General features: G+C 51.6%; 8 protein-coding genes across 8 annotated transcripts; 5 read left to right on the plus strand and 3 right to left on the minus strand.

Moving 5' to 3' along the window:
* Positions 1-2: 2 nt before the first annotated feature.
* On the minus strand, positions 3-1,763 carry BO87DRAFT_374443 (pyridoxal kinase). Its single transcript, XM_025622783.1, has 6 exons — positions 1,473-1,763; positions 1,387-1,397; positions 1,228-1,307; positions 965-1,177; positions 796-913; positions 3-745 (listed from the first exon to the last, which is right to left on the minus strand). Exons 1-6 carry the CDS (start codon positions 1,524-1,526, stop codon positions 118-120), a joined length of 1,104 nt encoding a protein of 367 aa, XP_025482233.1. The 5' UTR covers positions 1,527-1,763; the 3' UTR covers positions 3-117.
* Positions 1,764-2,213: 450 nt separating this feature from the next.
* BO87DRAFT_414094 (uncharacterized protein) lies at positions 2,214-3,628 on the plus strand (the record flags this gene model as incomplete). The annotated part of the gene is made up of 2 exons (XM_025626612.1): positions 2,214-3,387; positions 3,594-3,628. Exons 1-2 carry the CDS (start codon positions 2,397-2,399, stop codon positions 3,626-3,628), a joined length of 1,026 nt encoding a protein of 341 aa, XP_025482234.1. The 5' UTR covers positions 2,214-2,396.
* BO87DRAFT_329839 (AFI1/MesA family protein) lies at positions 3,579-6,479 on the minus strand. The gene is made up of 3 exons (XM_025620274.1): positions 5,567-6,479; positions 5,454-5,514; positions 3,579-5,403 (listed from the first exon to the last, which is right to left on the minus strand). Exons 1-3 carry the CDS (start codon positions 6,202-6,204, stop codon positions 3,733-3,735), a joined length of 2,370 nt encoding a protein of 789 aa, XP_025482235.1. The 5' UTR covers positions 6,205-6,479; the 3' UTR covers positions 3,579-3,732.
* A 427-nt stretch (positions 6,480-6,906) lies between these two features.
* BO87DRAFT_374445 (putative calmodulin) lies at positions 6,907-8,207 on the plus strand. The gene is made up of 3 exons (XM_025622784.1): positions 6,907-7,058; positions 7,118-7,592; positions 7,679-8,207. Exons 1-3 carry the CDS (start codon positions 7,056-7,058, stop codon positions 8,083-8,085), a joined length of 885 nt encoding a protein of 294 aa, XP_025482236.1. The 5' UTR covers positions 6,907-7,055; the 3' UTR covers positions 8,086-8,207.
* A 729-nt stretch (positions 8,208-8,936) lies between these two features.
* On the plus strand, positions 8,937-10,711 carry BO87DRAFT_302906 (TBC domain-containing protein; the record flags this gene model as incomplete). The annotated part of the gene is made up of 3 exons (XM_025619225.1): positions 8,937-9,410; positions 9,491-10,269; positions 10,588-10,711. 3 exons carry the CDS (start codon positions 8,937-8,939, stop codon positions 10,709-10,711), a joined length of 1,377 nt encoding a protein of 458 aa, XP_025482237.1.
* Positions 10,712-11,478: 767 nt separating this feature from the next.
* BO87DRAFT_329847 (uncharacterized protein) lies at positions 11,479-13,312 on the minus strand (the record flags this gene model as incomplete). Its single annotated transcript, XM_025620275.1, has 4 exons — positions 11,479-12,715; positions 12,771-12,966; positions 13,018-13,174; positions 13,232-13,312. The coding sequence occupies 4 exons, from the start codon at positions 13,310-13,312 to the stop codon at positions 11,872-11,874; spliced, it is 1,278 nt and encodes a 425-aa protein (XP_025482238.1). The 3' UTR covers positions 11,479-11,871.
* Positions 13,313-16,554: 3,242 nt separating this feature from the next.
* BO87DRAFT_374453 (uncharacterized protein) lies at positions 16,555-17,385 on the plus strand. The gene is made up of 2 exons (XM_025622785.1): positions 16,555-17,058; positions 17,129-17,385. Exons 1-2 carry the CDS (start codon positions 16,920-16,922, stop codon positions 17,200-17,202), a joined length of 213 nt encoding a protein of 70 aa, XP_025482239.1. The 5' UTR covers positions 16,555-16,919; the 3' UTR covers positions 17,203-17,385.
* Positions 17,386-19,111: 1,726 nt separating this feature from the next.
* BO87DRAFT_230713 (uncharacterized protein) lies at positions 19,112-19,488 on the plus strand. The gene has a single exon (XM_025618762.1). The coding sequence runs from the start codon at positions 19,231-19,233 to the stop codon at positions 19,441-19,443; it is 213 nt and encodes a 70-aa protein (XP_025482240.1). The 5' UTR covers positions 19,112-19,230; the 3' UTR covers positions 19,444-19,488.
* The last annotated feature ends 1,085 nt before the right edge of the window (positions 19,489-20,573 follow it).

Here is a 20,573-nt window from a genome sequence, read left to right on the forward strand (position 1 = left end):
ATGTCATCTATGTTTGGTCCGTCACTGCATTTCATCATGACTGGTGGTATATAATCAACACCCGTCTATAACTAATCTAGAATGCTCAAACAATTCGCCGCCCATTTAGCGATAGGATCAACGAAACTGCGCCGGCAGATCCTCCCGTCGCCACTCACTCGCCTGGAACTCCACCTCCGGTTCCCGCAGATACTGCGCATGCCGGACCACCCGTACTTCTGCCGCCTTGCTCTCTCGCAGATGCGCCCTCTTCTGCTGGTCCTCCTGGCTGAGCAGCTTCTCGCCCTCATCCGGAACAATAGCGCGCAATTCGGCATCTCTCGCCTCCAACGTCTTCTCCAGTACGCAGTGCATACTCGCCAGCACCTTCCGGGTAGACTGGGCAAGGGGCAACTCCGTTGCAGGGACATGGTCAGGCGAGACCCACGACTTAGTGTGGCGGAGATTTGCATCGGCATTGAACACGGCCTCGCGGAAGCGGGCTACCGTGAGAGCGGCGAACATGTCGCCGGTACCGCTGAAGTAGCAGTCTAGGGCGGGGACATCGATGCGGAAGAGACGCGGGGCGCCGTCAGAGCGGGTGGTCGAGCCGATGACGGTGAGGGTGTTGGGGAGAGGAGAGTCGGAGAGGCTGGCGATTTGCACGGAGGTGATGATCACGTGGGGGATATTGTAGATGGCGTGGAGGGCGGTGATGGCTTCAGCGAGGGTGGCGAGGGAGGTGATTTTGATGCCAGAGAGTACTCTGCTTTGGTTAGAGGGAGCAGCAGAAGTAAGGATAAAGGGATGGATTACTCGGCTTCGAATTGGTTGGGGAGAATAAGGTCTGCGTGGCGGATGACCTTCTTGTAGGCGGGAACGACGTCGTCGTTGACGTAGAGACGGCCTTGGTCGCCCATTACGGGGTCCAGGACTGCGCATGGTTATTACTGCCATAACATAGAACAGAGAGAGGGCAGCTCACCCCAGAAGAAAGAACCGGGATTTTTTTCCGCTTTGCGCTGGAGATCTATGCCAATGGCCCCGACGGCTTCAACGGCAGCTGCACTGGGCGCATAGCCAGAGAGCATGGCATCAAAATCAAGCAGGTTACTCTGCGTGAGACCCTCATAGAGCGCGGTGATCTCCTCTGCCGTGGCCCTAGTGCCCTTGAACTGTCTATAACCGGTGTGGTTACCTGAAACTTTGTTAGTAGGGTGATTACATATATGATATATGCCAGCTTACTGAAGTGCACTGTGTTCAAGGCGGCGACATCACAGCCCATGAGCTGCATGACCGCAGTGGCCATCTTATTGCCCACATATCTGATCCGTCAGTATGGGTAGGGATTGGATGCGACGAGACATCATGATAGATAGGGGTGTTATCAAATATGACACATACCCGTAGACAACCTAGACCCTTGTCAGCAATGCATTGGGGGTAGGTACCATTGGGGGTACATCCATGGTGGTTGGGGGAAAACATACATGGCTGGCGACAGCCAAGACCCTGGTCTCAGGGACGAGAAGATCGGCGGACATGATGAAATGAAGGGGAGCTGGGTGGAGGAGAAGAAGAGGAGCAGGCGGGCAAGGAAGGGAACAGTTCGATGTCTTTCCTTCCTTTGGGTCGGCGATAGGCGAGGTGGAACCTCCTGGGTTTGCCGCGTTGTTGATTGGCCCACGGGGCCGGCGTGCAGCCCGTGCTCCCTCGGGAGTTTTTGATTTATCTTATTAAGGGATTTCCCATCCGGCAGTTTATTTTCCTGTCTTCTATCTGAATAGTAGTTCTCTGGGTCGAAGTGATAAGAATAGCTGTTACACTCCTCGAGTCAGTCGTGACGCTAATCCTGGTGGCGCCAGTTTCAGACGAGAACACAACAGGCAGAATAACCGAACTGTCCGCTATGCTCATTGACTTGTGAAAAGTCCTTCTTTTGCTTTGTACTAGGAGCAAGGAGTCCAATCAGTTGCCCTGCTAAGAATAAACCCTGAGGGTCCAGACTCTTTGCCCGTCGGTCTAGTCTCGACTGTTCCATCCAGCAGCCTATACCAATTATGCCCGTTTTTTCTTTGGCGCACGGCTCACTCCGTCAGGCACGCCCCTGACCCTGCTCGTGTGTCTTGTCCACAATGTGCCATGGATCTAATCCCGTTGTGTGATTGATCCCGTTGTAGTACAGTAGCCTCATGGTTTAGATTAAAGCTGCCCTCCCCCATCCTGAAGTGCCCTAATCCGTCCTTCCATCCGTCTATCCATCCATCCCCCTTGCCCTTCCACCGAGCAGCCATCCCAAGACCATGTAATTGGACAACCACATTCCTTTGGATTTCTTTGCCGTCTATATACACACTCTCTCTTCATCTAAAATCTAGTCCCTCATTGAGGAGATCCAATTGACCATCACCACCATGGTATCCATCTACCACACGCCGCGTGCACGCCCAGCACGACCACACCAACACCAACACCAACGATCACTCCTTCTCTTAACCCTACTCGCCCTCCCATCCGTACTAGGATCCGTGCCTCCATCCAACGCAGAAATAAGCAGCGGAGAGATCGTCAATGCGGATCACTCCGCAGCACATACCACCACCACAGACCAACAACTATCACTATCACCAGACATCTTCACCAACGACGACACCCTCACCCTCACCCTCCACCCCCGCACCACCACCTCCACCAACAACACCTCCACATCCACCTCCTCATTCCCAACCGCCTTCGACACCTCCCTAACCAACAACTTCACCACAACCACCTGCTCCACCTTCTTCCACACCCTCCTAACCAACACGACCCTAACAACCTGCCACGCCATCTCCCTCCTCCTCCGCGACTCGACCTCCTTCTTCCACGCCCTCACCTCCGCCCCAACCACCTCTTCCATCCTCGACACCGCCTGCGCCTCAGACCTCTCCACCTGCAGCACCGCCCTCACCACCCTCGCCACTTCCCTCCTCCAATCCTCGACCTGCCTGCACGACTACAACGCCGGAAACCAAGCCGTGGTATCCCTCTACACAGATCTGATTGTCTACGCGCCCATCTACCGCGCCACGTGCCTACAGTCCCCCACGACGAATAACTATTGTTTCGTGGATGCGGTTACGAATACCACGAATGCCGTCGACTATGATGTGTATTTCGTGCCGTATGGGAGTGCCATTTCGACTAAGCCCTGGCCGACTTGTAATGAGTGTCTCCAGGCCACTTTGAATGTGTATAAGGAGTATGCGAGTGTGGATGGGCAGCCGCTGGCGGGGAGTTATTTGCCTACGGCGAGGGGCGTGAACGGGGTTTGTGGGGAGGGGTTTGCGGATGTTAATGTTACGATTGGGGTCGTGGGGGATACGGTTAGTAGTGGTGGTGTTGGTGGTGTGAAGGATTGGAGGGGTGGGTTGGGGTTGGGGTTGGTGGTGGTAGGGTGGAGTGTTGGATGGGTGATGATGGGGGTATGATAATATATGATGTGATATGGTTATGGGTTACATATGGAGGGCTATTCTAATGTCTATACTTTAATTTCTCTTATCTACACTCACTCATTCACTCATTCACCACTCTCGCTTAGTTTGAAGGTATATGGAAATATAAAATAGTATCTTATTCAAAACCAGGTATATCCAGCCCGTAGGCAAATAAATATCAAACAGTGCAGAAGAATATCAAAATGTGGTTGCCACTATATCATGTCGTCACATATTTCATGATACGAATAATCGGGGTACTGTCGGTTTGCTAACTGCGTCGAAAACTGTCGCCCAGCGCTACCCCTACCAGGCTTTGAGGCCCGAAGCTCTCACTCCCCAAGCCTGACGCTGGGCTCTGCGTTGATGCGTCTCTCTCCCGCTTGATCCGGAAGAAGGCCAGCTTGGTGAACCGGTTGAGCTGCGCCCAAAAGTGTCGTCCTGCCGGATGCGCCGCAATGCGCTCCAGGAGATCGACCGCTGCCTCGCGCACCGGCTGGTGTGGGTGGAACAGTCCCATGCCGAGGTAGAAGAGTCCCGCTTGGTTCTCCGGAGTCACGGTCAAAAGCTGGCAGATGCCTGCGTAATCCTTGACCGCATGCGCAAATGAGATGTAGATCGCCCCCGCATCGGCTGGCGGCAGCCTCAGCGCCCGTAGCCGGTCATGATGATGATGCAGGTCCGGCTTCTGAATCGGCCGTGAGGGATAATACATGGCTGCAATGTCTTGAATAAAGGAGTAATATGATCGCGTCGTCCGCCAGCCTTCAATCCTTGCCACCGACGCCATCAGCTCGCGTTGCTTGGAGCCCTCGTCTGGCCACACGTAACCGTGTCCGCGGAGCGTTGTCGGATCAAGCGGATCCGCCTGAAGGCCGCTTGGGCTTTCGGGCGAAAGCTCTTCGTTGGGCCCGATAACATACAAATTGGACGCCCCGTAGACCGTCTCCTCGAAGGCAGCAGCAACACGGGTGAATTTGGTGATATAGGCGCGCCACTTCGCTCGGATGGCATTCTCGCCGTATCGGTTGGTGATGCTGCGCTGGACCTCCTCCATAAAGACATTGTCTCCACTGGGATCTGAATTGTTACTCGGCGGTGGATGGTGGTTCATGGCGGCTTGCTGCTGGAAGTACAAAAGTCCTTCGGTAACAGGGGCCGGTTCGATGTGGCTGCTGATCTTCATTCGGCCCGTGGGCAGGTCGCACAGCACATCCCACCACTCGGGGTGGTTGGCAAAGGTAGGATTTGTCACGCCAGCAATGAAACCAGGGACCCTCAGTAGATCATCGATCTTCGTCAAATCGGTGTACGGGAACGCATGTCTGGTGAATCCGCGCAATATACCGCCCGACGCAAGGGCGCACGCCGCCAACACTGCCTCGGCCACCTCGCCTGAAGGGCGATTATGCCCCAGGAATATCACACGCTTCTGAGTCAGCATAGCGTTGACGAGGACAATGATCGGATGGGTAAAAGGTCCGCTTGTGGTGAGGTGGGGGTGGATGGGAAAAGGCTGTGGCGAGGCCGCATGCGGAGCAGAAAAGATTTGGATGAGCTTGATCAGGGAAAAGTCGCCCACAACCTCCGGCCAAATGACCGTTGGCACCTTGACAGGAATAGGAATGTCGTTGTAGACGATCTTAGACTCAAACTCGTGGGTATCTCGGGGTAGCGTGTATCGAGGGGCGGCCGGCCTTTTCGGGGACGGGGGGTCGTCGTCGAAAGGCGTGCCGTCTTCAACTTGTCGCTGGTGGATCATCTGCTCGAATTTCTCGATAAACATATCCTTACAGTTGCTCGCCTGCAAGATCAGTCGTTCTAAAAGAGATAGCCTTGGCATCAACGACAGGTCCATGGCGTTCACGGCATTGTATAACGATGCGAGCGTCTCGGGGTAGGGGTTCTTGAAGTAATCCTCCAGGGCCAGGAGAAGTAGAGGCTATCGTGGCCGGTCAGCTCCATCACATGCGCTGTACTGGGTGAACCTACTTTATATATATGTAGGAAAGAATGTCGCGTACAAATCGCCATGGCTTTGACAACTGCACCACTGTGATTGTTCAGTATTGACTAGGTAGCCGGAAAACCATGGAAGGACATACCGCTTGACGGAATTATCTTGCTTCGTATTTACAAGGTTGAGCACATACATCAAGGGTGGCCCCTCGCCACCCTCTTCTTCGTCACTGCTCTCCTCTTCGGTTGACCCGTCGACATCCTCGCTATCCCCGTCGCCGCTCTCCGCATCCCCTATCCGGGACTTCTTTTTCTTCTTCTTTTTCTTGCCGGTACTGGCGTCGTCGTCCTCATCGGCATCCGCGCTCGTGTCCTTATGTAGGAAAAAGATTGTCCAGTCTTGGCTCCGAACGTGCGTCTGATCGGGAAGCATCAGCTCTGCTAGCATGCTCTCATCGCCACTGATTGCGGCGGGATACTGATGCTCCATGATCGGGCCGCGGTCAATGTGGAACGAGGCCACGAGGATGTATTCGACATGTCGCTCGGGCGAATCTCGGGGGTATTGCGATTTGCATCGTCGCGGTTTGGGATACAGAGCAGAGGGACCATTGCCCAGCGAGCGACGGCGCGCCGAGTTCCCCGAACTACTGGGGGTGCGCCGATGGATGATGGAAGGGGAAGGGGAGAGGCGGGGATGGCCATTGGCCTTGGAAGGATTGGTGGTGGCCGCAAGCGAGAGGGTGGAATCGTCAGTAGGTCGGTAGGGAAGTGAGATGCTCATTTTCTGGCCGGGGAACAGGGGGTCGAGGTGGGCACGGGGGTCATTCAGATCGAGAGCGGATCGGGGGTGGCAAGTGATAGCTCCAGAGGACCGGCGAACAATGAGCACGAGGATAACGATAATAGCAGCATACTCGATCAATTAATCCCAGTAGAAAACCGAGGCGACCTGACTCAGGCAACTGATACTGTCGAACTGTCAGTCATTGTCGGGGATCATGAGCCAGGGCGGACTTTGGGGGGGAGAGAGGTTCGTCGATCGGAGGATTACTCGGGATAGACTCAGGGGAAAAAGAAAGGGGACGAGAGCCTCCAAAGCCCACGCACCGACGATGATCTCCACAGCGGGGAAAGGCGACGGGAGACAAACCAGCACCACCGACCGCCATGGCCTCAATGCACGCAGTTGAGGGGGAAGTAAGAGTAATTGCAATGGGACGTGCAATGGGCACGGGAGATCTAGGCCATGAGATCTAGACCAGCAGATAGTAATCTATTTTAGATCGATGATAATAATAGAGAAGATGCCAATGATCGGATCTCTTTCTCCGTGCAGTTCGATTGAAGGAACTTCAGACTTGCAGCAACTGCCGCTTCTTGCCTTTCTTGGGCCCCCGCACGTGCCCCCTCCGTCTCGGCCCGACTTGAACCCCCGATGCCTTGTTGTTTGTTTGGCTGCCTTTCCCCTTCTGGGAACTATGTATGAATGGTTTATCTCCATCTCCCATTCTATCCTGCCATCTTTTCCCCTCTTGATCCTTCTTTGCTGTGTGTGATACTCCCAATCTGATAGGGAATTTTGTACAGTTGCATATCATCGTCATATTTATTCTCCACAGTGTTTACTCCAGCATGGTAAGTACTCATCCTCCCAGTTTCCTCCCTCCGCACTCCGCTCACCGCCGTATCTACAGGTCTCCTCCAACGCCCCCTTCAGGCCATCGCCATTATCATTTGGCTCCCCTCGACCCTCCCCTTTTCGCCGTCCTTCCACGCCCAACTCCCCTCCTCAGGGCCGTTCAAGCACCCCCGGCAGTTCCCCCGGTCGCGGATACACCCCGGTCCAGTCTCCGAGCAAACTCAAGGAATCATACACAGTCGAGGAAGATGACGGTTCATCGCCCAAAAGCAAGCCCAGGAGTCCCATTGCGCAGCCCCGATTCACACGAGAGGCGCCCCCCTCGCCGACGAGGGGCGCCAATGCCCCGGATTCGTCGCCGTCGTTGATGGAAGCCAAAGCCACGAACATGATGGCGGCGTCATCTGATGCAGCAGCCAAACTTCCCCCGGCACAACTGCGGGAAATCAGAGAAGCCTTCCAAGTCCTGGACCGAGATAACGATGGTTTGGTAGATAAGGACGATGTGGCGGATGTGCTTACGAACGTGGGTATGTAAAAGAAGGCTAGCTAAAAGCTAGCTAGTCGATCATCTTAGGGCGATGACATATGATACTGACGCAACGCTGCTCAACAGGCCAAGACCCGACTGCCATTTCCAAGTTCTTCCCTCTGGGAGGTCCCCAGACTATGAATTTCCCCACCTTTCTCAATACCCTCTCACAGCTGCTCGCCCCTCTTTCTTCCCGCCAAGAGCTCATGAATGCCCTAGCGGCCTTCGACGAGGACGATAGCGGTCAGATCGATGTCGACGAGCTGCGCGATGCTCTCTTACATACAGCGTCCGAGGACGGAGACCATCCACTAAGCGACCGGGAGATCAATGAGGTACTCAGTGGGTTTACGGGGCGCCGAGCATTTGGTGGGAAAGGTGCTCGGGCAACGGGCGGAGGAAAGAGGGGGGAGGTATTCCGATACCAGGACTTTGTCAGTGGAATCATGGGAGGGACAGAGAATGGATCGACGAATCGCCGCGACGCCTAGTAGATAGCCGCAACGGCGGAGTGGGAATTATTGCTTATAGTTCGGTAACGGCGTTCGGATGAGGAGGGATACCGATAGTTAGGGAACCCGACTGGCTCTGGCAGCCATTGACCTGCAATTTTGGATTTCCGTAGAGACAACAACAGCAACAGCAAATACACCAGCAACACCATGTAGATACCTTTCAGGGCAGCTCCATCTGCGGAAAGTTAAACATGACAGCCAGCCAGGAACATGTCACGATGGAATTAAAGTTGACAGGGCGAAGAACGAGAACCAGACAAGACAAGACTCGTGGGCCCGTGAGGAATAAGGCCAGGAATTTCCCATGGCAACTGAGCTTTTTTGCTCGCTTCGTCGCGTGTCCCCGCATTCCGTCCGTCGGCAGAAAAAGGCCCGCCATCAGATTGAAACTCTGAAGAGAGAGAAAGAGAGAAGAAGAGAGACACTAAAAATTAGTGATGATCCCAAGCTGCAGCAGAACCCCCTAAGAAGCCATTGATTTCTTGCATCCGTCCGGCGTCGTTTCTTTTCTCCAACCATTCATTCTCCCCCATTCCCAACCCTTATTACTTACTCTTACGTGGTATAAATATCTCCAAGATCCTTTTTTTTTTTTTTTTTTTTTTTTTTTTTTTTTGTCTATCATTATTGTCACTATAATATTCATGGATCATCTTCCTGTCCTTCTTTGATTCCACGTTCAAGGAAGATGGTTGTATCTCTGCGCCAGATGCAGACCCCCAACCCCAATCCTTGCTGATCCAATCGAGCGTCTGTCCGTCACACCTGCAGCAGAGCCCACTCTTTCTCTCCCTCCACTCCTCCAGCCCAGCCCAGCCCAGCCCAGCATGGCGCCCTCCGAGTCCTCTCCTTCTCCCTCGTCCTTCCATCCCACCCAGGCCCAGCTTAATCTCGCTGCTCTGGCTGGGTCACCTTCACCGCGGACCATGCGAGGCTTGCGCAAGATCCAGTCTCACCAAATCCTCTCATCTCACCCACCTTCTTCTGCTCATCATCCGCCGTCGGGGCGCTTGTCTGCTGGCGCCGAGGAGCTCGCCCAACCTCCTCAGCTGGACTCGCCCGTGCGACTGCGCTCGCAACGCCGGGCGCGCTCCAACAGCGATGCCTCGTCTCGGGAGGCCCCTGCGATAGGAACTCAAAAGCGATCGGCTAGAAAGACGGGTTCTGGGTTTGGAATCAAGCGCTCGGTCTTGGAGACTCTCCTCCGGGACGGTCCGCACCAGGGCAACCTTCAGGAGGGTCTCCAGGAGCTCCGGTACCTCGTTCTCTCGACACGAGTTGAAGCAGACGCGGATGGCATGGTATGTAGCCCGCCCCCCTCGTGCTCTTTCTGCCCCTCGTGGAATCAAGAGCAACACGTTCACTAACACTATCGCGACAGTCCACCTACCGAATCTACCTCTGGCTCGTCCTTCTCGATGTTTCTCCTGTTCCAACCGACGAATACCTCTCCCTCATCCACCGTGGTCGCTCCCCAGCCTACACCAAAATCCGCAATGACACATTCCGCACGATGGCCACAGACCCCCTATTCAAACGCCGCGTTACGGAAGCCAGCCTGATCCGGCTTCTCAATGCTGTCGCATGGAAACTTCACGATGCAAAGAATAAATACCGATCGCGATCGCGTCCCTCGTCACGTCTCCGAGAGATTGAGCTTTTGATCAACACACCTCCGAGTATTGAAGAAGAGCCCTCCCCATCTGGAACACCAGGTAGTGTTGCCAGCAGTCGCGGCGGCGGCAGCGGGATTACAAATGAATCAGCGATCTACGTCCAAGGCATGAATGTGCTCTGCGCTCCATTCCTCTACGCCGCCCGCAGCGAAGTCGAGGCCTTTGCCCTGTTTCACTCGTTTATTACACGCGAATGTCCGGGTTACATCCGCGGCGCCATGGATGGGGTTCATCGAGGACTGCGCTTGGTCGATCAATGTTTAGAGATCGTTGAGCCCAAACTAGCGGCGTACCTCTTCTCTAAGGGCCTACAGGCGAAACTGTATGCATTTCCATCGGTGTTGACCCTCTGCGCGTGCACGCCTCCTCTTCCGGAAGTGCTTCATCTTTGGGACTTTTTGTTCGCGTACGGAACACATCTAAATATCTTGTGTATCGTGGCGCAATTAATTCGAATGAGGGACACGATCCTGGAAAGTCCGAGGTATGTTTTCTTTTTTTCTTCTTTTTCTTTGCCTTTCCCCTTACCTACCCTTGTTCATTCCCCCTTTTCATGTTTTCTTTTTCCTCGTCCGCCTCGTCCCCTCGAAAAAGCAATACCATACCACCAAAAACAAAACAAAAACGGGAATAAACAAGACAAATCACATCCCCTCAGAACACAGCCCCGACACAAGGCTCCCTCTGGGAGAATAAATCTCCTGGGCACGATATGATAGCCCCCAAACCCAAAACAAAGCCCGCAGCAGACATTTCAGAGAACATGTGAAGTGAGGTAACAGCGCTAACGACCCATCCACAGTCCCAACAAAATCCTCCGATCCTTCCCACCACTAGACGCCAAAGAGATCATCGCCCTGACGGTCCTTATCGTCCGCAAGATCCCCGAGCCGCTGTACGCTGAATTAATCGACCATGCCAAATGATGGCATCACGTTTCTTTCTTTTCCCTGTTTTCCAGCTAGCTAGTCAGCCAGCCAGCTAGCTAGCCACGAAAACCAACCCTACCTACCTACCACCTACCATCTAACCCACCGAATTCGCCACCTACTACTTTACCACCACACGGACCCGGACCCAGACCCAGACCCAAAACAATATTCCGAATTGGGACTAATGTGTCCGTCCCCGTCCGGCCGTCCGTCTTTCCGTCTCCCTACCTGAACCTACTACGCTACATATACTACCCTTTTCACTTTCTCACGTACGCGCCGGATCTAACGATGACCTAATTGAGACGTCTCGTACTTACCCCTTTTGTACTTGTATTTTACGCTTTCTTCCCTTTTCCCTTTCTGTCAATTTTTTTTTTTGAACAATTTCTGGCGTTTTGTTGTTTTTACCTTTCTCATGATAACTAACCTACTAACCTAACCCACTGACTACCATTACTGTATGTATTATTGATTGTTATGAGAGCATGATATCATTGATGGAACTGACTGAGACATGAGGAAAAAAGATGGGAAAAGAAAGAGAAAAAGGAAAAAGAAAGCATATAGGAGAGTCGATTGGTTGATCGACGGAGATGGGGATGTATTTTACTTGGAGATGTTGATTTTTTTGATTGATTGATTGACCATGTTATTTAAGGCTGACTTGACTATGTCAGTCAGTCAGATAGATGAGATGAGATGAGATGAGATGGATGACTCATGAGTGAAATGATGAAATTGATTGAATGCATCATGCCGTGTTTTCATTCCAAATATTGGGTTTGCTTTGATTCAATAGAAGTAACTAATTCATTCCATCTATGTCAATGTATGTGTTGAGTAAGTGTGTTCAGTGAACCCCGTTAACGCCCCCTCGACGCACGCCGTAAATCTCACTCTGAAAAGTCATTGGAAAACCCTCACCTCGCACACATAAGGAGAAGGAAATGAGAAATAAGATCATGCACATATAAAATATGATCACATCCAATACCAGAGCACATCAAACATAATAGTGAACCCAACCCCATGATCCCGTTCTATCCCGGCCTTACCCTCTGCAGTAAATATTGATGATGATAATATATCTGTAGTATATCAATAGTAGCTAGAAGTCAATTCGTCAGAACTAGAGGAAGAGAGACATGCAGCTAAGTAGCCACTGCTTTAGTTCCAGTATTCGATCCATTAACAACCAGAGGCCCGCAGTGCTCGCCCGATTTGGACGACGCTGAAGTCGACGAAGACAGCGACGATGACCTCGGGCTGTTGTTGCCAGGACCATATGGTCCTTGGTTCTTTGCGACCGGGCCGTTCGCGTTGGTCAATGGAACCGAACCGGTGTGTCTGTCGCGGGTCAGGCTGTACGCGAGATGGAGACTCCGGTCAATCTTGACGCGGATTTTCGCGTCCATGAAGTTAATGCCGTTGTACTGCGCTACAACACGCTTGGCTTCATCCGCTGTGCGCAGGGTTACCCGCGCAAAGCCTTTGCAGCGCCCGGTGTCAGGGTCAGTAGACACCTCTGATTGCTCCACAGTGGCGCCGCTTTCTTCAATGAAGGCGCGGAGGAGCTTGTCGGTGGTGGTGGGACTGAGGTTCTGCACGAATATAGTCCGTCGTGGGGAAGAACGGGGGCCTGGGCCCCCGGTGTGGTAGATCTGCGGCGCGAACGCCGGGTTGTAGCCGTAGGAAGCTTTGCCGGACATGTGGGCCCGGCGTCCGGGTAGACTAAAGCCGCCATGTGCTGGGGCCTCAGGGAACGGTGGCGTGGTCGTGAAAGGATATGTGGGGAGAAAGGGAACAGCAAAAGCGTCGCCGAAGGAGTGGCGGAGAGGAGCGGGCGACGGTGGGATGCCTGTTATGGGCTGTTGTGTGACTGGATCTGTGGGGAAAGGCATGAAAGGCTGTTGAGGCATTGCTAGGGGATTGACCATGGGGCCGTAATCAGTGGCTGGATATGTCGGGCAGTTTGGACTGCCGGATAGGATGGGTCTATGAGTTGTCAGTCGTCGCCTGAGGAAGAAGGGGATGCACTTCCTGTACTTACTCGGGGGAAATGGGAGACGGAGGCACTGCCATGTTTTGTGTTGATCGTGGCGGAGTCGAGTAGCCTGGTACATAGTTGGGCGGGATCACGCAAGTTGGACTCTTCGTAGGCCCGGCAATTGGTCGTGTAGGTGAGCTGGTTCGTGCTAATGTGACAACCAGGCTCTGGCCTTCCCAGCCGTTGGTAGAAAGCCTATCTAGAAGCACACTGTCAGCTAGTTTCTGACTATCTGGGTTCCATGACGCACGGTAGGTTCGCCATGCTTCATCTTCGTTCTTCACAATGATCTGGCCAAGACCGGTTGGGAATCCATGCTGGTCATCGTAGACCACGGCCTGACGGATATGTAAGGCTGTCTGGCGGACTAGGTCCTTGAGCTCTTGCCAGCGACAGTGCGCCGGTATCTGCACTCAGGGTTAGACATGGTCGCGTGTATAGGATGTACCACGTGTGAGACATACTCCCTGGAGGAATAGAACGAATTCCTCTTCTGACCTTCCGGATTTTGCCATTCGGCCCTTCTCGCGTGGAGGGAAAGGCATGATAGTGTGGTATAGTAGGGATCGATATGTCAGATCCCCTGAGTGCTCGGAGAATGGATGAAGAGTAGGTGGACCCCGTGAGCTTAAAGCCTGTGATCTTCTGACAAAAGAACTATTTCCGATGATTTTAAGCTCCAATGCGCAGGATGGACTCGGTTAGCAGGGGGGTAGTGACCTAGACGCTAGAATATAAGTATCGGGGTTTGGTCTGACGGTCTCACACCCGGGTAGTATGACCAATGATGCCCAAGGGGATTATGCTTACTGATTCGTCCTTAAAGACCCCGGTCGCTATTCAGAACAATCAGATACGGTTTGAAGAAAAGAAACAGATCCACAGGGAAAATGTAAGAGATCGAGGACCAGTGCTTCGTGGGTTTTATGTCAAGATTGGAAGACAAGCGCCCGAGGGTTGATCGACCTCCTACATCGAAAGCGGCCCACCGAAGGCGAAAAGTGTTGAGGCCAGTGCTGAAGCAGCAGCAGGTAGAGTAAGGAGGGCCAGAATAAGAATAGCAAAGACAGGAAGAATGTCCGAGGGAGTGGAAACGGAGAGGATAGTAGGACCCGTGAGGATAAGATTAGTGGAACGAGGCCAGGAAGCAGAAGGAAAATAGACGAAAGCCACCGATGCATCCGCTGACGAATTAAAAGGGGGCGCAGTTGGTGCTGGAGAGCTTGCGAGGGAATTCCGGGCCTGATGCCTGGAGGAGACTGGGATGGGTCAATTTGGGAGCAGTGGCAGAGGCAGTTGGGAGGAGAAGGTGGTGGTAGTGGTGGTAGTGATCGCAGTCGAGGGATCGAAAGAGGACGGGGCCCAAGCAGGCTGATGATGATATGTCATGCATGATCAACAGTGATGGATAAGAAAAGATGGAGACTCACTATTGAGCTTGAGTGGCCGAATAAAGTGATGGAGCCAAAAAAACCAGATGAGAAGGAAAAAGAAAGAAGTAAGTACAGTAGTTAGTGGATGAGTAAAAGAATGATTGAATGAGGAGATGGGGGAGAAAAGAAATGAATTGAACTGAAAAAAAGAAAAGAAAAAGTAAATATAGTTAGTTGATTAATTGATTAGTTGCTGTATGATGGCTGACTGACTTGCTGGGCATAAACTAAAAACCAGTCATTCAGTCAGCCAGTTCTGTCAATCAGAGCCAGTAAGTTGACGATGAATTAATTGAGAGATTTCTATTTGTAGCAAGAAAGTTAATGATTTCTTCACATAGTCTGCTGCGTGATTGAACTAACTAGCAGCCGGTACTCCTCATGTAGCACCAGGAAAAAAGTACTGTTAGACTACTAGTAGAGAAGCAGTGAGAGAGACAACTCGAAGTACTATATCCTCGAGTTAAAGCTGCAATGATTGATTGGTAAAGATCGGAAAGTAAATGACGATGAGAATGGACACAGTCCCCAACAACAGAAACCCAACCCAACATCATGGATCCAGCCCTTTCCTTCAATGGCACTCTTCAACACCAACTCCAAAATGACCTCCACGGACTCATAACTCATCACTCATCACACCTTTTCCTCTTCATCCGCCGCCTTCATTCCAATACACTCGAGTACGTCACGCTTGGCGGACAGGGTTACACCGCCAGATCTCAGGGCAGCCACAACAACAACAACAACAACAAGGTCTCTGTCCTGTCCAGTCAATCAAGTGAAAAAATTGGTCTCGAATAAAAATATAAAACAAATAGATTAATTAGAAAAATACCAAGAATTGCTGCTGACGGGAAAACCAAAAAAAAAGAGTTGATGGTGGACCATCCGCCCTGCATCGCCCTGAAAGGCAAATGGCATTGTGCTTTTCCGTTAATATCATCCTCATCCTCATCCTCGCCATCGGTCAGCCCTGCGGTGGCCAGAAATATTTCCCCTCAAAGAAGGGCAGCCAACCAAAATAAGTAGAGATCTAATTTTATGTTAGCAGACAGCTGATGCGATACGGAAACAGATGTTTCTTTTTTTGTTCTGCTTTCCCTTCGCATCCCCTTGGCTCACCTTCATCATACTAAGTAAGCAGCACTGCAAGCAAAAATAGAATAACCTCAGCCCTGAAATGGGGATGTGGAGTTACACAGTCGGACTTGTCTCATGTCTGATCATGAAAGGTCAAAGACTGCAGCATCTTCACCCGGACTCGACCTCTCCCCACCTCTTTCCCTTCTCTTTCATCAGGCCTCTCCTCATTGCTGCACTAGTAAGCTCGGGCTAATTGTCTCGGTCTCAGCCCATGTCTCCACAGATGGTAGTCATCCAGGAATGCATCGCAGCAGAGATCAAAACGAAATGAAATGCAGCAACAGCAGACCAGCCAGAGTAACTACCCAAGCAAGTGAGCTTCTCGAGCAGCCTATTGAGCAACAACTTGCGTCTCCCCAGTCGGATCCAGCCTTGCCCCTTGATTCGGTTCTGGGACCACCCAGATTCGGCCGGGAAGATCCCTGAAGCCACCTGCATATGAGGTATCCATTTCCAACAACAGTCGCAATCATCGCCTAAGTAGGTCCGGTGGTCTTGCCGCCCGGGAGTACCTGTCCACTCCATGCATCGAAACCTTGCCACTCCAGTCACCGCCGGCGCTGAGCGATACATCCAAAAGAATGTCACACGGCAGCTGGCCGTGTATTGTTAGAAAGTCTGGTCAGTCACCGGGAAGCGTTGGACGGGAGACACCAACCAACGCCCGGGCAGCAGGCGTCAGGCTCCGGTATCCGCTGCGACCAATGTGGTTTGGTGAGGTGAGACTAGGAGCAATAGGATAGGGGAGGGCTGAAAGTGGATGAGGATGTCATCGGATCCCATTTACGGGAACCTACAGCTGGGAAAAAAGAAATGTAGAACAGAGAGAGGGAGAGAGAGTTATCAGGGAAGCCACTCTAAAACGCCAGGCACTGGATTAAACTGCCGAGATAAGCCGCTGCAATCCGAGTCTAATCTGTCCGCGCCGCGGCCTTGCTTGACTCTTCCGAATCAAGTAGAGGTGGTTGTCTGCTTCAGTCGCCTTAGATCTCGCCTATGAGTGTGAATGATTTGAGTGTGTGTTTGTCCATTTGATTAAGCCTGGCTGAGTCACGATCAAGGCGGCAGATCACAAACTATCTAGCTTACCTTCCCCCAGAAACTCCGCTAAAAATCGATAGTCGGACGATCGACCCATACAACATAGTAGACTTTAGTTGGTGATTAGGCACGCCCTCGCCCTCGCCCTCGCCCTCCGCCCACGGGCCCGCGGCTCTGGTAGGATCTCCCACTAGCAAATACTCGTTGATGACTCCATACCCAACCAGGCGAACAATCTAGAAGGGATCGAGGAATTCGTGACCCATCGGGATCCCGGGGACCTAAAAAAATTGAAGCTAGACTAGAGGATGCTATCCGTCGTGGCTGGCTCAAGATCTCTCTCTCCACTTGAGATGGAACCATCTTGAAATCTTCATATTCCCGATCAGGGAAGACGCTGAATGTTCCTGGTGGATTACTTACTTACCGGTCTCGGTCGCGTGGACGACTAAGCTTTGATCGTGTCACTGCCGTACGAGGAGGTTAAAATGTCCTGTCGCTCCGTGCCTGGTCGCGCCTACCGATTACATACATGAGCAGCACAGTAGCCTGCGGACTATTGAACACTACGACCTATTCCATGTCTGCGTGGGACCCCGATAATGTGAAGATGGGATCTCTTGTGATCGTAGCTACGGGGCGTAATCGCTGTTCTGCTGTGGAGCGAAAACCTAAGATTATTGCTTAGTTTCTTTGGATCGTAACGTTGCTGTGATACTGAATCTCGAAGTCATGACTTACCTTCCTGTCTGAGACTGGCCGAATTGGGAGATCCGGTCGATCGCCCTCGATTCCTCAGGACAACAACTCACTAGATTCAGACAACTACCATGGAACGGAGCTCTGAGGAACGAGCTCTACCTGTCACATGCAATGGGACATAGCGGCCACCGACTGGATCGCAATTGGCAATGCCATTCCTGTCACCTATCGAGGCTCACTCGGGGATTATCTGACATTTCCGCTGACACGGTGACCATGGGATAAATCGTCTGCCGACCATGACATCGGGCAGACCGTTCTGCAATACTTGAGGTTTTATACAGTACCACGCACATATGCGCGCACATGATGCCTTCACCCTGGGTGACACCATCAAGTTGATTATCTGAGCTCTCCAGCGCACAGCCACCCATTGCAGTAAGCCAATCCTGAGGCTTTCTCCCGTCCCCTCATCGCCCCCTTCTGCCCTTTAGGTGTTTTCCTCCCATCGCTCGCTCAGTGCTAACCCCGATACTAGCACCATAGCACGGTGGACCCCGAGCAAAGTAGACGAGACGATGAAACGAGGCCAAACCCACGACTGAAATGAGCCACGACCCACTGATCAGCGACACCCACCATTGCCGACACCACAAAAGGGGTCGGTCAAGCAATCTTTCGGGTGTGGCTTGAAGGGCCGCCCGTCACAACCTCCATTAGGTAATCCAGCGTGAATTTCCTCTCTTTGCTAACTAACTATCTTAGTCTGCAAAAGCAAAAGCTAGTTTAATGTGAGTGATCTCCGTTGTCCCAGACGGCTGACTTGCTTGTCCCTGACTCGCTCGGGGTTCGAATCGGGTTCTGAACTTCTGATACAACACAAGCGTGACAAGACGACTGCCATCGATCCGATCACGGCGTCTCTCATGCGGGGCAACGCCAAAGTACTTACGGAGTACTTTGCTCACACTTACGTGTCCGTGTTACAGGCAACCAGGCTAATGTCCCATCACTGTAAGGGGGAAGAGGAGGAAGAGGGGTGGGTGGCAAAGGGAAAGGAAACAATGGAGGGGTAAAAGGTCCGTGGACGGACCCCCCATGTAATACCTAGTATACGGACTTTACCGTCGTTGTTTGCTTGTGGTTGTCGTCACGCTCAAAAGTCGGGGGAATAAAAAGAAAAGGAATAGAGGAAAGAAGACGAGAGGGGGGGGTTCAGCTTTCCCCCCCTCCTTGGCGCCAAAATACGGAGAAAAAATCCCAGGAATTACGGGGTTTAGGCATTACACGAACTACGGGGTAGACACCAGTCCAACCAACTAAAACCTACCACCTACTGACAATTACAGTTAGTAGGGACTCAGTATCTACATGCTACTAACCCAACAGGGAGTACGCTCAGTACTCACATTTGGGACTCCGCTTAACGCTAGTCAGAGCTAGCTTGAGAACCGGTGCTCTTAGTTCTTTTGCCCAGCGTTTAAGACCAGAATTACCAGTAATAATAGCAGCAGCAGCAGGGGCAGGAAGGAGCAGTAGCAGAGAGAAAGAGGAAAAAAAAAAATTGGAGAGCGAAAATGAGAGAATAGGACCATGCTATTCTCTCACCACAGTACCTACCTACCTACCCCTTCAAATTAAATCTCCAAAACCCAAAGAAAGTAATACTACCAAAACCACTCAGATAAGTCAAATAGTTTAAGATAGATAGGACAGATAACTAGCAATACCTGAAACAAACAAACAAACCATTAAACCACCACATTCCGAACAAGCGGGATCATCCCGCGTCCCAGCCCATCCCTACTGTATCTATCTATCTAGTACTATAGTATTTATCAGCCCCGGACCATAACGCGCGCGTGGCTTGAGCACCAACGCAGTACACTGAACCCCAATTAGTCCATTCGTTCCTTTCCTCCTTCAGTCAGTAAGCAAGTACAGTAATAACGAATAAGTAATATGTTCGTATCTACTACACTCCACAGTAAGTAAGTAAGTAGTATCCCAGCCGATGATCCCCTTCCTCCCTGTCCGCCGCCCGTCTCTCTCTCTCCCTATCTTTTTCTTTCCGGGGGGAGAAGATTAGCGTTTAGGCTCTCGGGATTTACATTACGATTGGCACGGCGCATGGATTATGTATGTGTGTATGTATGTATGTTTGTCACAGGATGAAGAAGGGGGGAAGGAAATTGAAATCGGGAATTGGAATTGGGGTTGAAATCTGGGGATTAATTGCATCATTGTGCTTAAGGATCTGTCATTCTTTGCATGCCGGATGGGTTTCGGGTGAGGGGTTATTAGTTTTTAGATTTTACTTGGTTGGTGGTTATTATTTGTATGTATGTGTGTAGGTAGGTAGGTAGGTAGGGGTTTGATTTGAGATAGATGGGATGATGGGGATGGAGATTAAGTGATTTGAGTTTGAAGTGGTCTGCAGAGCTTGATTGCATTGCTTGTTTCTTTTTACTTGGTAATGTAGTTACTACTGTTTAGGTAGGTAGGTAGTGTGGTAGTGTGGTAGATTTCGCTAATATGACTATATGTTTGTATTGGTATTGTGGAAATTGGAAGAGTTGAGAGTTGAAGGTAACAAAGACATGGTGTATGTAGATCATTTGTGTCGTCTTTCACACAATAGAATCCAAACGGTAAACAAATAACCCCCCTTTCCAAGTAACAAATCAAGATAAAGCAAGTACAGGGTATCATAGTAGGCTAGGCTAAGGTAGCAGGCAAGCAATTCTTTCAAACCAATTCACAAAACAGTAATAATATCTCCAATTTCAACGGCAAAGAAAAATTCCTCGGTGCGGTATGGTGCGAGTGGCGGGGATGGAAGGAATTGGACGATCATCATTGAGCGGAGCGCTGTTCGCATGGAGAGTGGGACTCTGCTCAACGAGATGATCATCATCAGCCCTCGCCCCTCGCCCCTCCCCCCTGCCTGGTCGGTGACACCGCCACGCGGCCCCGCGCCAATACAAATTCCAATTCCACATGCTGAATTTAATATTCGCGTAATGTAGGGCGCGTTGCGGGGTGGAGGAGGAAGGAGGTTCGATATTTGCAGTCGCGGTTGTGTATGTTTGATTTGCGACAGCACATGAATCGCGCCAATTTGCGAAATAATCGGCAGGGCACCGAGGAACACAACCAGATTCAATAGCTAGTATCCATATAGGGTAAACGGGTGACGCAGGAGTACAGGATCAACATGCGCAAACCCTCACTCAATCAGACACAACAAAGAATCAACAATCTGTGCCAGCACAGTAACATTGGTCCCGAGTAATGCATTGTTGGGTTGAGTAAACGGCGAGGCGAAGAAAGGGTGTAGAACCAGCATTTGTCACGTCGAAAGTCGGCTTTGTCTTCTCACTCGTCTCCGCCCGTTGTGGAATCCCACCATCGAGCTGGGATAGCGGTAGAGCGGACGAAATAATTGTGTCGCTTTGTCGGTGGTAGTAGTAGTAGTGGTGTT

The sequence above is a fragment of the Aspergillus neoniger genome, assembly GCF_003184625.1.
Source record: "Aspergillus neoniger CBS 115656 unplaced genomic scaffold BO87scaffold_8, whole genome shotgun sequence".
Classification (NCBI taxonomy): domain Eukaryota; kingdom Fungi; phylum Ascomycota; class Eurotiomycetes; order Eurotiales; family Aspergillaceae; genus Aspergillus; species Aspergillus neoniger.